This window comes from Heliangelus exortis, chromosome 9 (assembly GCF_036169615.1).
Source record: "Heliangelus exortis chromosome 9, bHelExo1.hap1, whole genome shotgun sequence".
Lineage (NCBI taxonomy): Eukaryota > Metazoa > Chordata > Aves > Apodiformes > Trochilidae > Heliangelus > Heliangelus exortis.
In genome coordinates this window covers 19,282,796-19,296,373 of record NC_092430.1, presented here as the reverse complement: position 1 = coordinate 19,296,373, position 13,578 = coordinate 19,282,796, and the positions used below count along the sequence as shown (strand labels likewise).

The following is a 13,578-nucleotide window of genomic DNA, read 5'->3' as shown; positions in this document are numbered from 1 at the left end:
AGAGAAGGTGCTTCTGCAGCAGGCAAGTGCACTCTGTACAGCTGCTCCACTGATCACTGGAATGATCGTTGGGTTCATTGGGCTTGGGGAAAATGCTGCTGTAGACATAAAAAAGGGTGGAAGTGTCTGCCCTGGCAGGGAGGGTGCTACTGTGTAGCAGGAATTCTGATATCCAGAGTGAGTGAGTGTTATAAAACCTGCTGGGTTGCCGGTGGGGGGTGGTGGCTCCCATCCAGCTCACTTCACTGTAGTATTAACACCTCCTCCTTCCTCAGGCAGAACCTGTAGACACACTGCTTTGGGGAGAAAAAAAACCTAAAACAAACAAATTACCTTAATTATTTGCTTGTAAGGGCAGTGTGCTTGTATATTTTATTTTGCTGGTTAACACACACAACTTTTCAGTTCACTGCAACAAGGTAGCCAGATGCAAGAACTAATTGTAGGTCTGGCAGATCCTGGATCTTGAGGACAGAGGCTGCTGGTTACCACAGCTCTAATAACACATCGGCAAGTGACACAGTCTGGTTAAAAGCACTTGTTTATTGGTTACAATATCAACTCATGGCAACATCTTTCACTGAGCCACTGTACAAATACAAAGAAAAAGATCCATCGTGGAAAAAAAAAAAAAGCTATAAACAGAGTTCATAGCAAGTGATTTTTTTTTTCACAGGGAAGTCTTTTTACAACAGCACTGTTAAAGAACAAATGGCACAAGTCCCTGGTTTTTTTAATAGCTTAAATAAAAGCTTTAAGACTGTTCTGAATACATACACAATCCAAAGGCAGTGCAGAATCACTTCATAATTGGTAACATTACCAAAGTTTTCCAAAGTAGTCAGCAACAAGTAAAAAAAAAAAAAAAAAAAAACAACAAACCAAAAACCTAGCTGATGAGAAATGCTGGAAACTAAAGGCAAATTAAAATCAAGCATGGTTAGAAGCATTTTGTTTTGGACTCCTTTGGATGTAATATGTACTACAAGTGTTCAGATGCTTTCATTTAAAAAAAAAAAAAAAAAAAGAAAAAAGAAAAAAAAGAAAAAACCCACAAATAGAGCACCATTGTGTAAGTAAAACAAAGGCTTGAAATATCTAAGACTATTCCACCGAAGTCCATATTAGTTACAACCTAAACATACTGTGTGGTATAAGAATGTCAGGCACATGTAATCTGTTATCAGTTATATCAATTAGTAACACTGTTCACACATTTACCATAACAACACTGCATTAACATTCTGCATGTATTTTACATAACCAGCAATTGGATAAAAAGGCTTGTGGTGCCTCTGAAGTGTAGGAAGTAGTTTTACCAGCATGCATGCCAGATTACTGTATACAAAGTGCACCATCAACCCATGCTTAATTACTTGTACAGGAAATGCTATCTCAAAAATCAGTCATTCTGCTACACAACCATTTATACCAACTACTTGAATTAGCCAATACTCTCACCAACATCTTAAAGCACAGCACTAAACCTAGTGGCGGTGACAGTGTCCTCAAAGAGGAAAGACTAATAAGCACTCTTGGAATGTTTTCACAATGGTTTCATTCCACCTCAAAAGAAATGTGAACTTCATCGTGGGACAAGCGGGTACACTAATTGAATTAAAGAGTTAACTATTTCCAACCCATGCATCACAGTAAGCACACCAGGACCAGCTCTTACAGCAATTTGGCTTTGCCAAGTCAAGGTCAGGCCCTCGCCTTAGGCAGGGGGAAAAGCCTATTTCATCCCTGTTCCACTTCAAAGGGCAGCTGAGGCTGCTGTCAATACATTGAACTGCCTGTTCTGCCAGATACCAAGACTTATCTGCAATTTGGCAAGGCAGAGGAAAGCCAGGGTTGGAAGAAAAAAAAGGTCTGGAGACTGATGGAAAGGGGCCTGCAGTGCCAGGGAAGTGAGTACACATCAGCAGGATGCCACGTGGAAACTTTTGTGTCATTTCCAGAACCCCAACCTGCATCTCTACCAATAAATCCATGTCCCAGTCTACGTGGGAACAAGCCCAATCTGGGCACTTGCCTGATTAGTATTCTCCATTGCAAAGCTAAATGCACACCAGAAAATGCTGACAAAAAGAAAAAAACACCAACTGTACCTGAATAAAATAAATTGCGTTCCATAAAGCAGCGCAGAGTGGCACTTTCCAAGCCATAATCCATTGACTTTGAGAGAGGCTGGAAAAGCATTACCTTGCCAGTGCTTTGGCACAATCAGTTCCTCCATTTCTGTAATTACACAAGTTACTTGAAATTCAGATAATGGCGTAGTTTGGCATCAAACTTACTTTTTAAGACAAGTTAAGACGTACCCACTGGTGCTGCAAAATAGAGTGTGCTGCCATGGTGTGCAGGCATGAAAAATCACTAAAGCTGAACCTGCATCCTTGAGCCTGCGTTAAACTACAGACACAACCTGTTTTCTTTGAGAGTCAAAGCTGGGAATAAAACCTTCAAAGGGAATGCTATGAAAGATCATTTTATCACCTCCCTTATATTAGAAGTTTGAGCTTTTACCATTGAAACCACATCCATTTTAGTAAGAGAATCAATCTTGAAATATCACTGACAGCCACCTAAAGAAGAAGCTACCATAGCCCGTGCAAGGTCATTACCTGGCCTCATATAATAACACTGTGTGACACTAAATCTGTTGGCTGTAAAAAAAAAACCAAAAAACAAAAGCAAACAAACTACATCTAATGTCACCTTGGCAGGATCTATCACAAGCTCCCAAGAAGCATCAGCTACTGCTTCCTCAGCTGTGCTAAGGCTTTTTTTAGTCTAGAGAAAAGGAGGCTGAGGGGAGAGCTTACCACTCTACAACTCCCTGCAAGGAGCACGCCACGAGGTGGGCGCTGGTCTCTTCTCCCGAGTAACTGGGGATAGGACGAGAGGAAATGGCCTCAAATTGCAGCAGGGAAGGTTAAGATTGGATCTTAGGAACAATTTCTTCTCTGAAAGAGTGGTGAAGCACTGGAACAGGCTGCTCAGGTAAGTGGTGGAGGCACCATCCCTGGAGGTATTCAAAAAACGTAGACGTGGCACTTCAGGACATGGTTTGGTTGGCATGGAGGTGTTGGGTTGATGGTTGGACTTGATGATCCTAGAGGTCTTTTCCAACCTTAATGATTCCATGATTCTTCCAGGTTTCCTTGTGCACTAACACAAAAGGACCTGCAGCACTACAAACACTGGTTAACCAAATATCAAAAGCTGGCAGATACTGGTATGATCCTTCTGGAAACCTCATTAGTGAGTAGATGGCATTTCATATTATTGATTTTAAAAGCAGCTGAATCCAACAGACAATTGCCCATCAACAACAGTGAAATTATTTGCAGTAATACCTGTATGAAAGCCATTACCACATTTACAGTCTACTTGAACTTTTAAGAAAAGTTATATACATTTGTAAAATTGTTTTTGGAGCTTCACAAGTAGAAACAAGTTTTAATACCAGAACGTAAAAATGGCACCTGTCTTTCCAACGGTGTTGACTAGGAAACTGGTTCAAAACACACTTCTATGGAAAAAAAAAATTTTTAGAAAAAGAATATTATCTTAAAATTCCTTAGTAACAAATTTCCAGAATGATTCACTCAAGGCAGCTGTGAGCTAAAAAACAATAATCAAGTGCACCATTAAAAATAAGCCAAGTCTGCAAGATCCCAAGAGCTGCTCACTTAAGAGAGTAACAAGAATTCCATAATAGTTTGTTAATGCAGACAGATCATAAAGCAAAATGCTGAGGAATTCCTGTGACATACAAGAGTGTGATTTTGGTCCTACACCAGTCTGCTGTTAGTAAATGTATACTTCTCCAGCACAAGATGTGCCTTTTCTTTTATTTAAAAGTAGATTTACTGTGATTGACTGGTACATTGATTGGCACCTTCACCATTACAGACATGGCAGGTTTACAGGCACAGTATGGAAGTACTGAAATTTAGGATTACAAATGTCCAAAACTTGACAAATAGTCCTCTCAGCCACAAATCTGTTTTGGTATATTACAAGAAACCGGGCACTTACATTTACTGCCAGAGATACCCAGACTCCCCACAACTTCAGATGAGGGCAGATTAATGTCATCTTCCAACCCGAGGATTTAAAATTTACGTTATCTTTAAAATAAGTCACTTAAGAGAAGCCAATAGACTTCATTCCCCCTTCCAAAAAATGCTGCAGACATTCAGATTCCAAGAGAACATCCACTGCAAGTGCAGGCATGCAGCCAGGCACCAAAAAGTTAAGCAATTTTCCTGGTTAGTTTCAAATGGGCATCAGCCACTTGCGTTTCCTACATCTATGCTCAGCTGTCCTTGTTCAGAACCTATAATTTATAAGCAACTGACATCAAAATCAGAATAAAATCAGGAATGGGAGAGGAAATGGCTATTTACAGTGTCAGAGCTGCAGAACAATTAGCATCTAATAAGCCACCATGGCACAGACCTCTGTGACCACGGGAGAAGAAGCAGGTCGCTGAGTTTGTAGTATGAAGTTTTAGAGGGTCACACAGGTAAATAAGGTTACTTGGTTTATCCTAAGTTACACAATTCCTTTTATAATTCACACTGCACATAACTGACAACAAGAGCTTTTGGTTGTGGTATGCTTTGGCAGCCCCCTAATTTGGAGGGGGGTTACAGGCAATTAACTGCACATTGAAATCATCTTTAAGAATTTCAGCAAAGTCCTTCTGAATTCCTCAGCTGATGGTGGGAGCTGAGCAAGCTCTGCAGAAGCACTGCTGCTTTCTGCGTGCCCAGCGTCGTGCCAACTTGTTTGTTAGTGCAAATCAGCTGGAGTTTGTGATGGGCCAACACCACCTCACTGAGTAAGAGCTGAACTGTCCAAAGGAAAAGCACTCAGCCACTTCATGACAGTGGCACAGGTCACTTGGCTTCCCTACCCAAGGACTGCAGGGAGCAGCTGATGCAAAAAGCTGCAGTAAGGAAGCTACAACTTCTGGAACCAGATTTTGTTTCATTTTATCTTCATTTTTAGATATTTCTGCTATTGTTGCAAGTCTGCCTGGCATTAACTCCTTGGTGTTTGGAGGCCATGACTGCCAATGGATGAACCAGGAACCACTGGCTTGAAGGAAGAACCCCCACAATTAAAAACAGGCAAGCAGGTCAAGTGTGTGAATAAGGCGGTAGGTATTAACTGGGAGTCTCCAGGGCCTTTAAAAAAATTCAAATGCCTTCCATTATAAAAACACATACATACCATTGGCTTCACTTTATCTACAGTAAATTCACAAAAACATTGAAAACAGCAATCTAGTTCATCCACTACAAAACTCAGAAGTGACATCTCAGGTTAAAAGCAAAGCTATAAATGTAGTTCCTTAAAAAATGCAAACATGTTTTTTTACATACAGACAAATGTTACATGATTGGCTGCTATAATGTGTATATTCTCTGTTATGTACAAAAAAAGTACAGGATTAGCAGACTGAGCACAAGCAAAAACCCTTCAAGGACAATCTAACCAAACCACCAAAAACAATAAGACTGGCTCTTAGTTTGTCGGTCACCATGATTATGTGTGCTGGCCCCTTTTTAAAAAGTCAGTGATTTCTTCCCCCCTCCCCTATTTCTTCACTTGATTTTTTTTTTCTAGTTTACAGAAAGCCTTTTTGTGTAATAATCAGTGAATAGAAAAACTTCACCTGCAAATACAAGGTAGAAATGTTAATTTCACAGCTATAGGCTGCAGCATTGATCTCTCCAGGTCTCAGATGGAGAATGTACATGTTTGGCTCCCAGTTAATTCCAGATTCTGAGAAAACTGTCCCAAGACCCTGTAGCTACAGCCATGCCGTCATCAGTAACACCTAAACAGCTGACACGGTTGTCATGGCCAGCAAGGACACCTGGAAAAGAAGAAGCAGTGAAAGGTAAGAGTCATAGGATGCCAAGGACTTCAGCAGTTACTCTGCTCTCCCAGGTAAATCTCCAAAATTGCTAAAGAGGGATGTAATGCAAGATCTAATAATCCTTTTTGTCTTTACCCTGAAGAATGAGATACATTACAACTGCCACATCAAGAAACTTAACAAGGTTTTGAAAAATGTGTGCACACAACACTGCCTCCTTTTTTTTATTCCTGCCTTTATGACTTCTTTCTACCTCAAAGATCATCTCATCCCTAATCAGGCTCTCTACTGTTCTATTTTAATTTTCAGTACGATTTCAGCACATCAAATATTTCCAAAATTAAATGTGGTGTTTTCTGACAGCGACCTGGAAACACGAACTACCTTGAGTTTCCCATGTTTCACAAGCCCCAGGGATTAAAACCATGTGTTGAGCCACACTATTAGAAAAGAAGCACAGTACCCTGGGGCTCCTTCTGCTTTGTTTTTACTTCCCTTCTACCCATTCTTGTACTTGTCAACTCTCCCAAGGTGCCACATGAATCTCTACTGAATCTCTCAGCCTGTCCATGTCCCTTAAGCAAAGGACACAGTTCCAGCCTACCCAGCAGAACTGAGGCTCAGAACACAACCAGGCCTCATCACTGACATTACTGAATGAAGTGAGAAAGATTTAGCCACACACTGTCTATCCTGTGACCTATTACTGTGAACAATTCAAGGATTAAAAGTATCCACTTTCCCTCCCTCCCAACAGCAAGAAATTATAGTCCCCAAAGCAAAAAGACTACAGCAACTAACTACTGTGTTAACTGAGTCCTCTGATGAGTGCAAAAGCCAATGCCAGTGTATAATTCTGTATCATTTAATTTCTACAATTCAGTTAAATAGGTTTTCTGCAGACATAACAATTTTGGAAGCTGATGCTTAGACTCAAGAGCTGGTATCTTCCAGCAGAGGAGTTAATAATGGCCAATACCCAACCACCAGAGTATTTCACTGACAGGATGTGTTACACCACATATCACACAGACAGAAACTGCAGTGCAAGGCAAAACCTTGAAGATTTAACCAGATAGAATAAAAGGATGACATTCCTGAAGAAGACAGTGTCAGGAGGAATCAAGCAGATTCAGTAACATCAGCAACAACATTGGCAATGAACTGGCCTTGCATTTTCCATAGATTTTGAATATCCATCTTCTGCTAAGGAAATGGAAAACTTGAGCTCCCTGCAGTGAGGTGAACTCACCTGCTCTCTCCCCTTTCAGAGTATCCCACACGTTGCAGTTGAAGTCATCATAACCTGCTAGCAAGAGGCGACCGCTTTTGGAGAAGGCCACAGAAGTGATCCCACAGATGATGTTGTCGTGGGAGTACATCATCAGCTCCTGATCTGCACGGAGGTCAAAGAGTCGGCAGGTGGCATCATCAGATCCGGTGGCAAATGCATGTCCATTAGGGAAAAACTGCAAGTTTGAGTTGAGAGAGAGGAGTTTGGCACCAGAAAAATACACTGCTCGTGCAATACTGCGAGACCGTCACGGGACTGTTTTGCTGGGTGGGGACAGAATGGGGCAGAATGACTTATTTAAAAAAATAAAAATAAAAATCTCTAAGTTTAAGAAAAAACTGCATGTACCCAGCTAAGCAACAAAACACATCCAGATTAGTATTAGTAACACCTGAAGGACTGGAACTGTACCCAGACAGTTTCTGCGTGCGGTATAATGGGAGTCAGAGGGGATGCAAGTAAATCCTACAAAATGAAGCAAAATGCAGTGATGTGTGTGTCATGGCTGTGGGCCAGGAAGACCTGGATGAAGTGGTACACAATGTTCCATCCTGGGCTGGATGAGCCAGGTTGGCTCAGCCAAGACAGAAGATTGCAAGCAAGCAATTCAATTTCTAAAAAATCTACTCCAAAGCAGAGTCATTCTTAGAACAGCCAAATTGATTGAAATGGGAATGAGAAAAGCTCAACACATCTCAGGACTCAGAACTAAGTATAGGAACTGCATTTTTCTACTGGTCATGCTTTTGGTATTTTCTCAGCCTTAGTAATTTTTCATGTTTATCAAAACCAGATGCAGCTTTGACTTAAATTTCATTCCCTATTTATCAGAGCTTGTATCTTGCAGATCAGAACATAGTGTTATTATGACAGAGAGGAAATATAATCCAGTTTATAAATATTACAAAATTATTCCAGAGATGAATATTCAATACAAGTTCTGATTTTGACTTTGCCCTCCAGAATATTTAACTGGAAGCTCTTTTAAACAATCTACAATTTTCAGTTTTAACTCTGCAAAAAAGTTCTCTTCTTCCATTCTTACCTTCCTAGAAAAAAAAGAATGAAAACATTGCTAAAAGTATTCCAAGAACACTTCAGTGCACCATAGGTAATAGGAGTAATAATTCAGTTATAAACTAGTTCACAAGTTATTAGACAACCTTCTTCATTACAGGAAATTTAACAGTCTTTGCCATAAAAAATTCTTTTAAATCAAGGTAACCCAGTAGACTATGAGCTGAATTCATGCAACTACAGCTTTTATCTTCCCTCTTTCCACGTGGAAATAGAAATGATCACTTACACAAACTGCATTAATATCTGACACATGCCCTGTGAAGGACTGCCTGCACATTCCATCTCGAATGTCCCAGAGCTTTGAGGAGGCATCACAGGCACCCGAAACAAAAGTCCTCATGTCTGGACTTAGGGAGAGACTCATCACATCTCCAGTATGCCCAGTGAATGTGGTGGTCTGTTGACCAGTTTCAATATCCCACAAAGCGCTGCAGATAAAGTGACAGCATTAACACAATGTATATGCTTATTTGAGGGGTTAGGTTTTAAATACAAACTAAGGCATTGAAAAGTAGGACAAAAATAAGAGAAAAAAAAGGGGGGAAAATAAAGGCTGAAAGAGCTCAAAAACTCACCAAGTGGTGTCTCCTGAGCTAGTGACAATTTGGTTGTCATCTAGAAAGCGACAACAGGATAAGTATCCTAAAAAAAAAAAACCAAAGTCATGTTAATTTCAGGCCTAGGAGTAATAATAACTGATGTTTCAAATCCAAGAGCAGTGATCAAAGATCTCCCAGAGCTGGTTTGTAAATCAAAACAAAAAAAAAATTGTTTCACAGTTCACAATACACCCCAAAGTGAGACGTTTTCATTTGGTGCAATAAAAAAACCCAAAACTCAAAGAAAAACTATTGCTGACCTGTATGCCCTGGCAGCTCTCGGCTCACTCTCACGTTGCCCTCTCTGGTTTTTAAGTTGTATATGGAGCAGATGTTGTCCAGCCCACCACAGGCAACATAGTTCCCAGATGGTGCATATGCACAAGTCATCACCCAGGAGGATCTCAAGGGAATGGCGTGCATCTTCAGAAAGACAGAGCTCATGAATCACAGCAGCTTTCATTTTTCACTGAGGTCATTCATATCAGTTAATGAATTACAGCAGATTAAATCAAGTAGATTGTGTATGTTGTTTCAGGAGTTTGATTTTACAACATCTTACAACTCATGTTTATATTTATATATACATACTAGGATGAAAAATACCAGCAGTCTCCAGGGTAGATATATAGAACTTCAGTACAACATTATTTAATAGCAAAGTTATTCTAAACTTAAACATTCACAACATTTGTTTATTCTACTTTGGTTTCTCTGTCCAGTTATTCTACACCTCTGAATTGGATAGCTGTACCCATGGAGACAGGACAGTTTATAGCAGGTATCATCACACCACACTCTACCTGAGATTGCTTTTCATTTAACAGCTTCTCTCAAAAAAACCACACCATATCTCAAATTATCAGCTATTCATGAAAGGAAAAAAAAATCTATTATGTCTGAATTAGAAAAAGGATAAGACACAAACACCTTCAAACACAAGTTCAGTATGAATCGTTAAGAGGGTTTATAAATAAACTCTACCTTGTTTGTTGTATAACTATCCCAAATAATTAGTTTTCCATCTTGAGAAGCACTGACTAGTAGCCTACATATAAACACAAAATGGAATATGTTAATATTAAACAAACAAAAAAAATCTCAGTATGGACATACATCATGACCAAGTGATTCAGAATCATAATTTCATTATTACACAACATTTCTTGGAAAAAACCTGCAAAGAGCTATATATTACCAGACCAAAGATTCCCCTGTGTCCACAGACAGTCATGATTAACAATGGGCAGAACTGAACAATTTACTGAAAACACATTTTATGAATTCTCTCCACAGCTGCTTCTTTTTTTCATATACTAATATTTTAACTACACACCTACCTAAGAAAAACAAGAAATTTTGGGAAAAATAAAGCTTATTCTGAGAGCAGATTCTAGATTCTTTCTGGACTACACAAGGGAAAACAGACCACAAAGCTCTACTGACTTCTGACCACCAGCTGGCTCTGAAAGCAGCATAACAAAATTCTCTCCTAGAAGCTGTGTAACTTTTCCTGTTAAGTTCAGTCAGGTTTTTTCAGAAGGTTTTCTCAATAAAGTAGGTTGGGATTTTTTCTTAAAGGTGGTATATCTATTATCACAGAAGCTACACAATTATTAAGTATCTTGGAAAATACAATATCCATAATTCCAAAACTATGCCACACCACATAGCCTACCCTCTGGACTGACAGACTCAAAGAGCTTAATTAAAACTAAATTAAGGAAAAGGCAAAATGCCTGTGGTAGGAAGAAGCAAAGCACCTCTCCTTTCAAATCAGGCTGTGTTACCACTGTGCATTACTCACAGAGTTTTAAAAAGGCAAACTATAACTGATGACAAAAATCCCACTCCGGCCATAGGCTCTGATCCCCCTCGAAAGGCACAAGCACGATACCATATAGATCCCAAAATGTAGCAATTTGAATTCTGAAGTCAACAATCTGACTTTTAACCCTTCAAGTGGAGGTTTAAAGGGCTGTTTGCACAAACCTTGAGTCAGATCCCCAGTGCATAGCATAGATTTTGGCTAAGTGACCTCTAAGCGTACGCCTTGTCCGCATCTGAATTCGACCCACTGAGTCCAGACTTGTTGTGATCTAAAAATAAATAAAACAAACCCCTGAGATACTGAGGACTATTTTTAATACACAAGATAACTAAATACATTTGAACTTTGATAGAATATAATCTATTCTGGCATGAACGTTACAAAAAAGATAATTACACTGAAGGACAGGCCAGACTTAGGTTGCATACAGGACTGGGGAAAGCAGATTTTACAGAAGATACACAAACAAACTTCACAATGACTACATTTGAAAACTTAAGGAAGTTTTAAAAAAATAATCCTATATAATTTGAAACAGCCTCAGTATTACTAAATCTGAAAGTTTTCAAATAAAACCAATGGTAGGACTGTTACTGCACTGTTACTTTTTAAAGCACAACAGAACTTTAAATGCAAAATACTTTTGTTTCCAAGATACAGCTAAAAGCTATTTATTTAAGTCTTTCAAAATATACCAAACAAAATAAACACACACTATTTATAAGCTAAACTGGAAGCAGGATCATTAAGATGCTTGGGGGGTTTAATGACTAGTGGGCTTTTGCTGGTTTGTTTTTTGGTGGGGTGGTTTTGTTTTAAGTAACTGTCTAAATACACAGTCCATTTCCAAAGGCTTGTTTCATTTTATTATCTCACTTACTAAACAGAAGCATGTTACAGTTGTAATTTTTAGGGAATTTTATTTTTTTATATAACAATTAACAGAATCAAGAACATACCTGAGCAAGAGTTGTGTCACTACATGCTTTCCTTGCATCCTGAAACAAAAGAATGGAACAGTTTCAATCTAAAAGGTGACACTAAGTGTTAACGGAGAGGAAGTGTCTAAAGGAAAAAATTTTTAAACTAGAATTCACCACACTCAAAAAGCCACAAGCCAACAACAATTTACACACCAGTATGCCTTCTTTCACCTAGTGTGTTTTATTGTCCAAGGGATCTAAAGCACTGGCACACAAGCTAGGTGGTAGTGGAGGAAGAGGGACTTAGGAAGTATCATGCTCCAGCAACCTTTGAATCTCCCTTCCTAGAGAATTGGTGATTCAAAGGCATTTGGTGCCATCCTGAAGTCCCAGTGCCTACCCTCTGCCCTGTACTCCTCCCGTGGTGTGGATATGCTTGCTCAGGGTGTGCTGAGCACCAAGAGGAAGAACTGATCCATCTGAAAAAGCAACCACATATTATGCATCGTTAGCAAGCTTTGTGTTAGAGGAGGTCCTTGCATTAACTCTCCTTGCAGTGCGGGGGTGATGATGCTGATTATAAGAGGCAAGGAGAAATGAGCAGGCAGGGGCTGGAGAGCAGGACAGACATGGACTTAGAGAAGTTTTCATAGAATGCATGGTGCTCAAGTCTCCATACAGATATTGTTCTGTTTTTTTGTTATTGTTTTTTTTTATTTATTTCAGACTCAGTGGTCATATGACTCAGAAAACAGATTTTACTTTCATTTGTACAATCAGAGTAAGAGGCTGGACACCTGACACACAGGCAAGCATCACTGAGCCTCAGCTGCAACACTCCTGATATTGCATAACCTGGTTTCAGTGACAACTGGGTCTGCACTGCACTCCTGCAACTCAGGTCCTGCCTTCCAAACACAAAAAAAGGCACTTGATTTAAAATATTTGGCTTAAAATTAGACAGGGACTCCACAGCCCAAGTTGGAGATAAAGCCATTGACAGCAGTGCTGAAGGGTCAGCCACAAGACCCTCTCTCTCCCTGCAATTTCTCCAGGTACCTTCCAACTTCTGTAACCAGTGAAGCAGGCAACCCACAGATGACAGATGGCCTTCTCCACCACTCATTTGTGTGTCCCCACAGGACAAGGCCCCAAGGAAGTGTGTGCAATCTCTATACCAATGGCAATGTCTACTCTGAGGGGACAAAAGGAAAAATCTTCTCACATGTTTTGGTACAGCATCAATGCCTCCTGACCAGGAGCTCAAGATTTTTCAAGCTCTTGCTTGAGGGTTACTTGATGTTGCAAGTTTAACAATTTTTTTTTTTACTGCGTGTTTATTTTGACCACTCTTTATAGCTCTCCTCCCAGAAAGCAAGCCTGAGAGTGGATTAAGTCATCTCAATGTATTTTCAAAATGTCTGAACCGTAGAAATATTTATAAAATGTTGACGTCTGGAATCAGGAGGGGTTTAAAATACCAGAGCAGCAAATCCCCTAGCACTCAGGTCTTACTTCATCCACAAGAAGAAACACACTGGATTTTGACCAACTTAATTTTTTTAGTTTAGCTGAAACACTTGAAGATGTTCAACATAAATTCTGAATGATGCAAAGCAATTTTTCTTAAAGGCAGTGCTATTAGCAACACCTATCATCAAGGCTAACGATTGCCATAAAACTGGCAAAGTTGCAGGAAAAGCAAAGTTTCAACAAGCTATTTTAAATCTCATATTTTCAAGCTATTCCAATTCTAATTTTTACATATGACACTAGTGATTCTGCTAGGATGATGCACAACACAAAGAAGTTCCTCTATATGATTGCACATTTTTCTCAGTTCATGCATTAGACAGTACAGAATTGTGAGAAAAAGGGATCAATATGCATTCCCCACAATTTTCTAGCATACAAACTTAGCGTTTTTTTCTCAAAGCTATATAGATTTT

General features: G+C 39.5%; 1 protein-coding gene across 2 annotated transcripts in view; it reads right to left on the bottom strand.

Moving 5' to 3' along the window:
- Positions 1-523: 523 nt before the first annotated feature.
- Positions 524-13,578, bottom strand: part of GNB4 (G protein subunit beta 4) — a 32,510-nt gene continuing 19,455 nt past the window's right edge. For both annotated transcript variants that reach the window (XM_071752618.1, XM_071752619.1), the window contains exons 3-10: positions 11,666-11,704; positions 10,868-10,974; positions 9,860-9,923; positions 9,136-9,298; positions 8,852-8,918; positions 8,503-8,704; positions 7,155-7,371; positions 524-5,899 (exon numbers count right to left, since the gene is read on the bottom strand). In XM_071752618.1, coding sequence (XP_071608719.1) covers positions 5,793-5,899; positions 7,155-7,371; positions 8,503-8,704; positions 8,852-8,918; positions 9,136-9,298; positions 9,860-9,923; positions 10,868-10,974; positions 11,666-11,704 — 966 coding nt within the window. In that variant the 3' untranslated portion in view covers positions 524-5,792. The remainder of the gene's footprint in view (positions 5,900-7,154; positions 7,372-8,502; positions 8,705-8,851; positions 8,919-9,135; positions 9,299-9,859; positions 9,924-10,867; positions 10,975-11,665; positions 11,705-13,578) is intronic.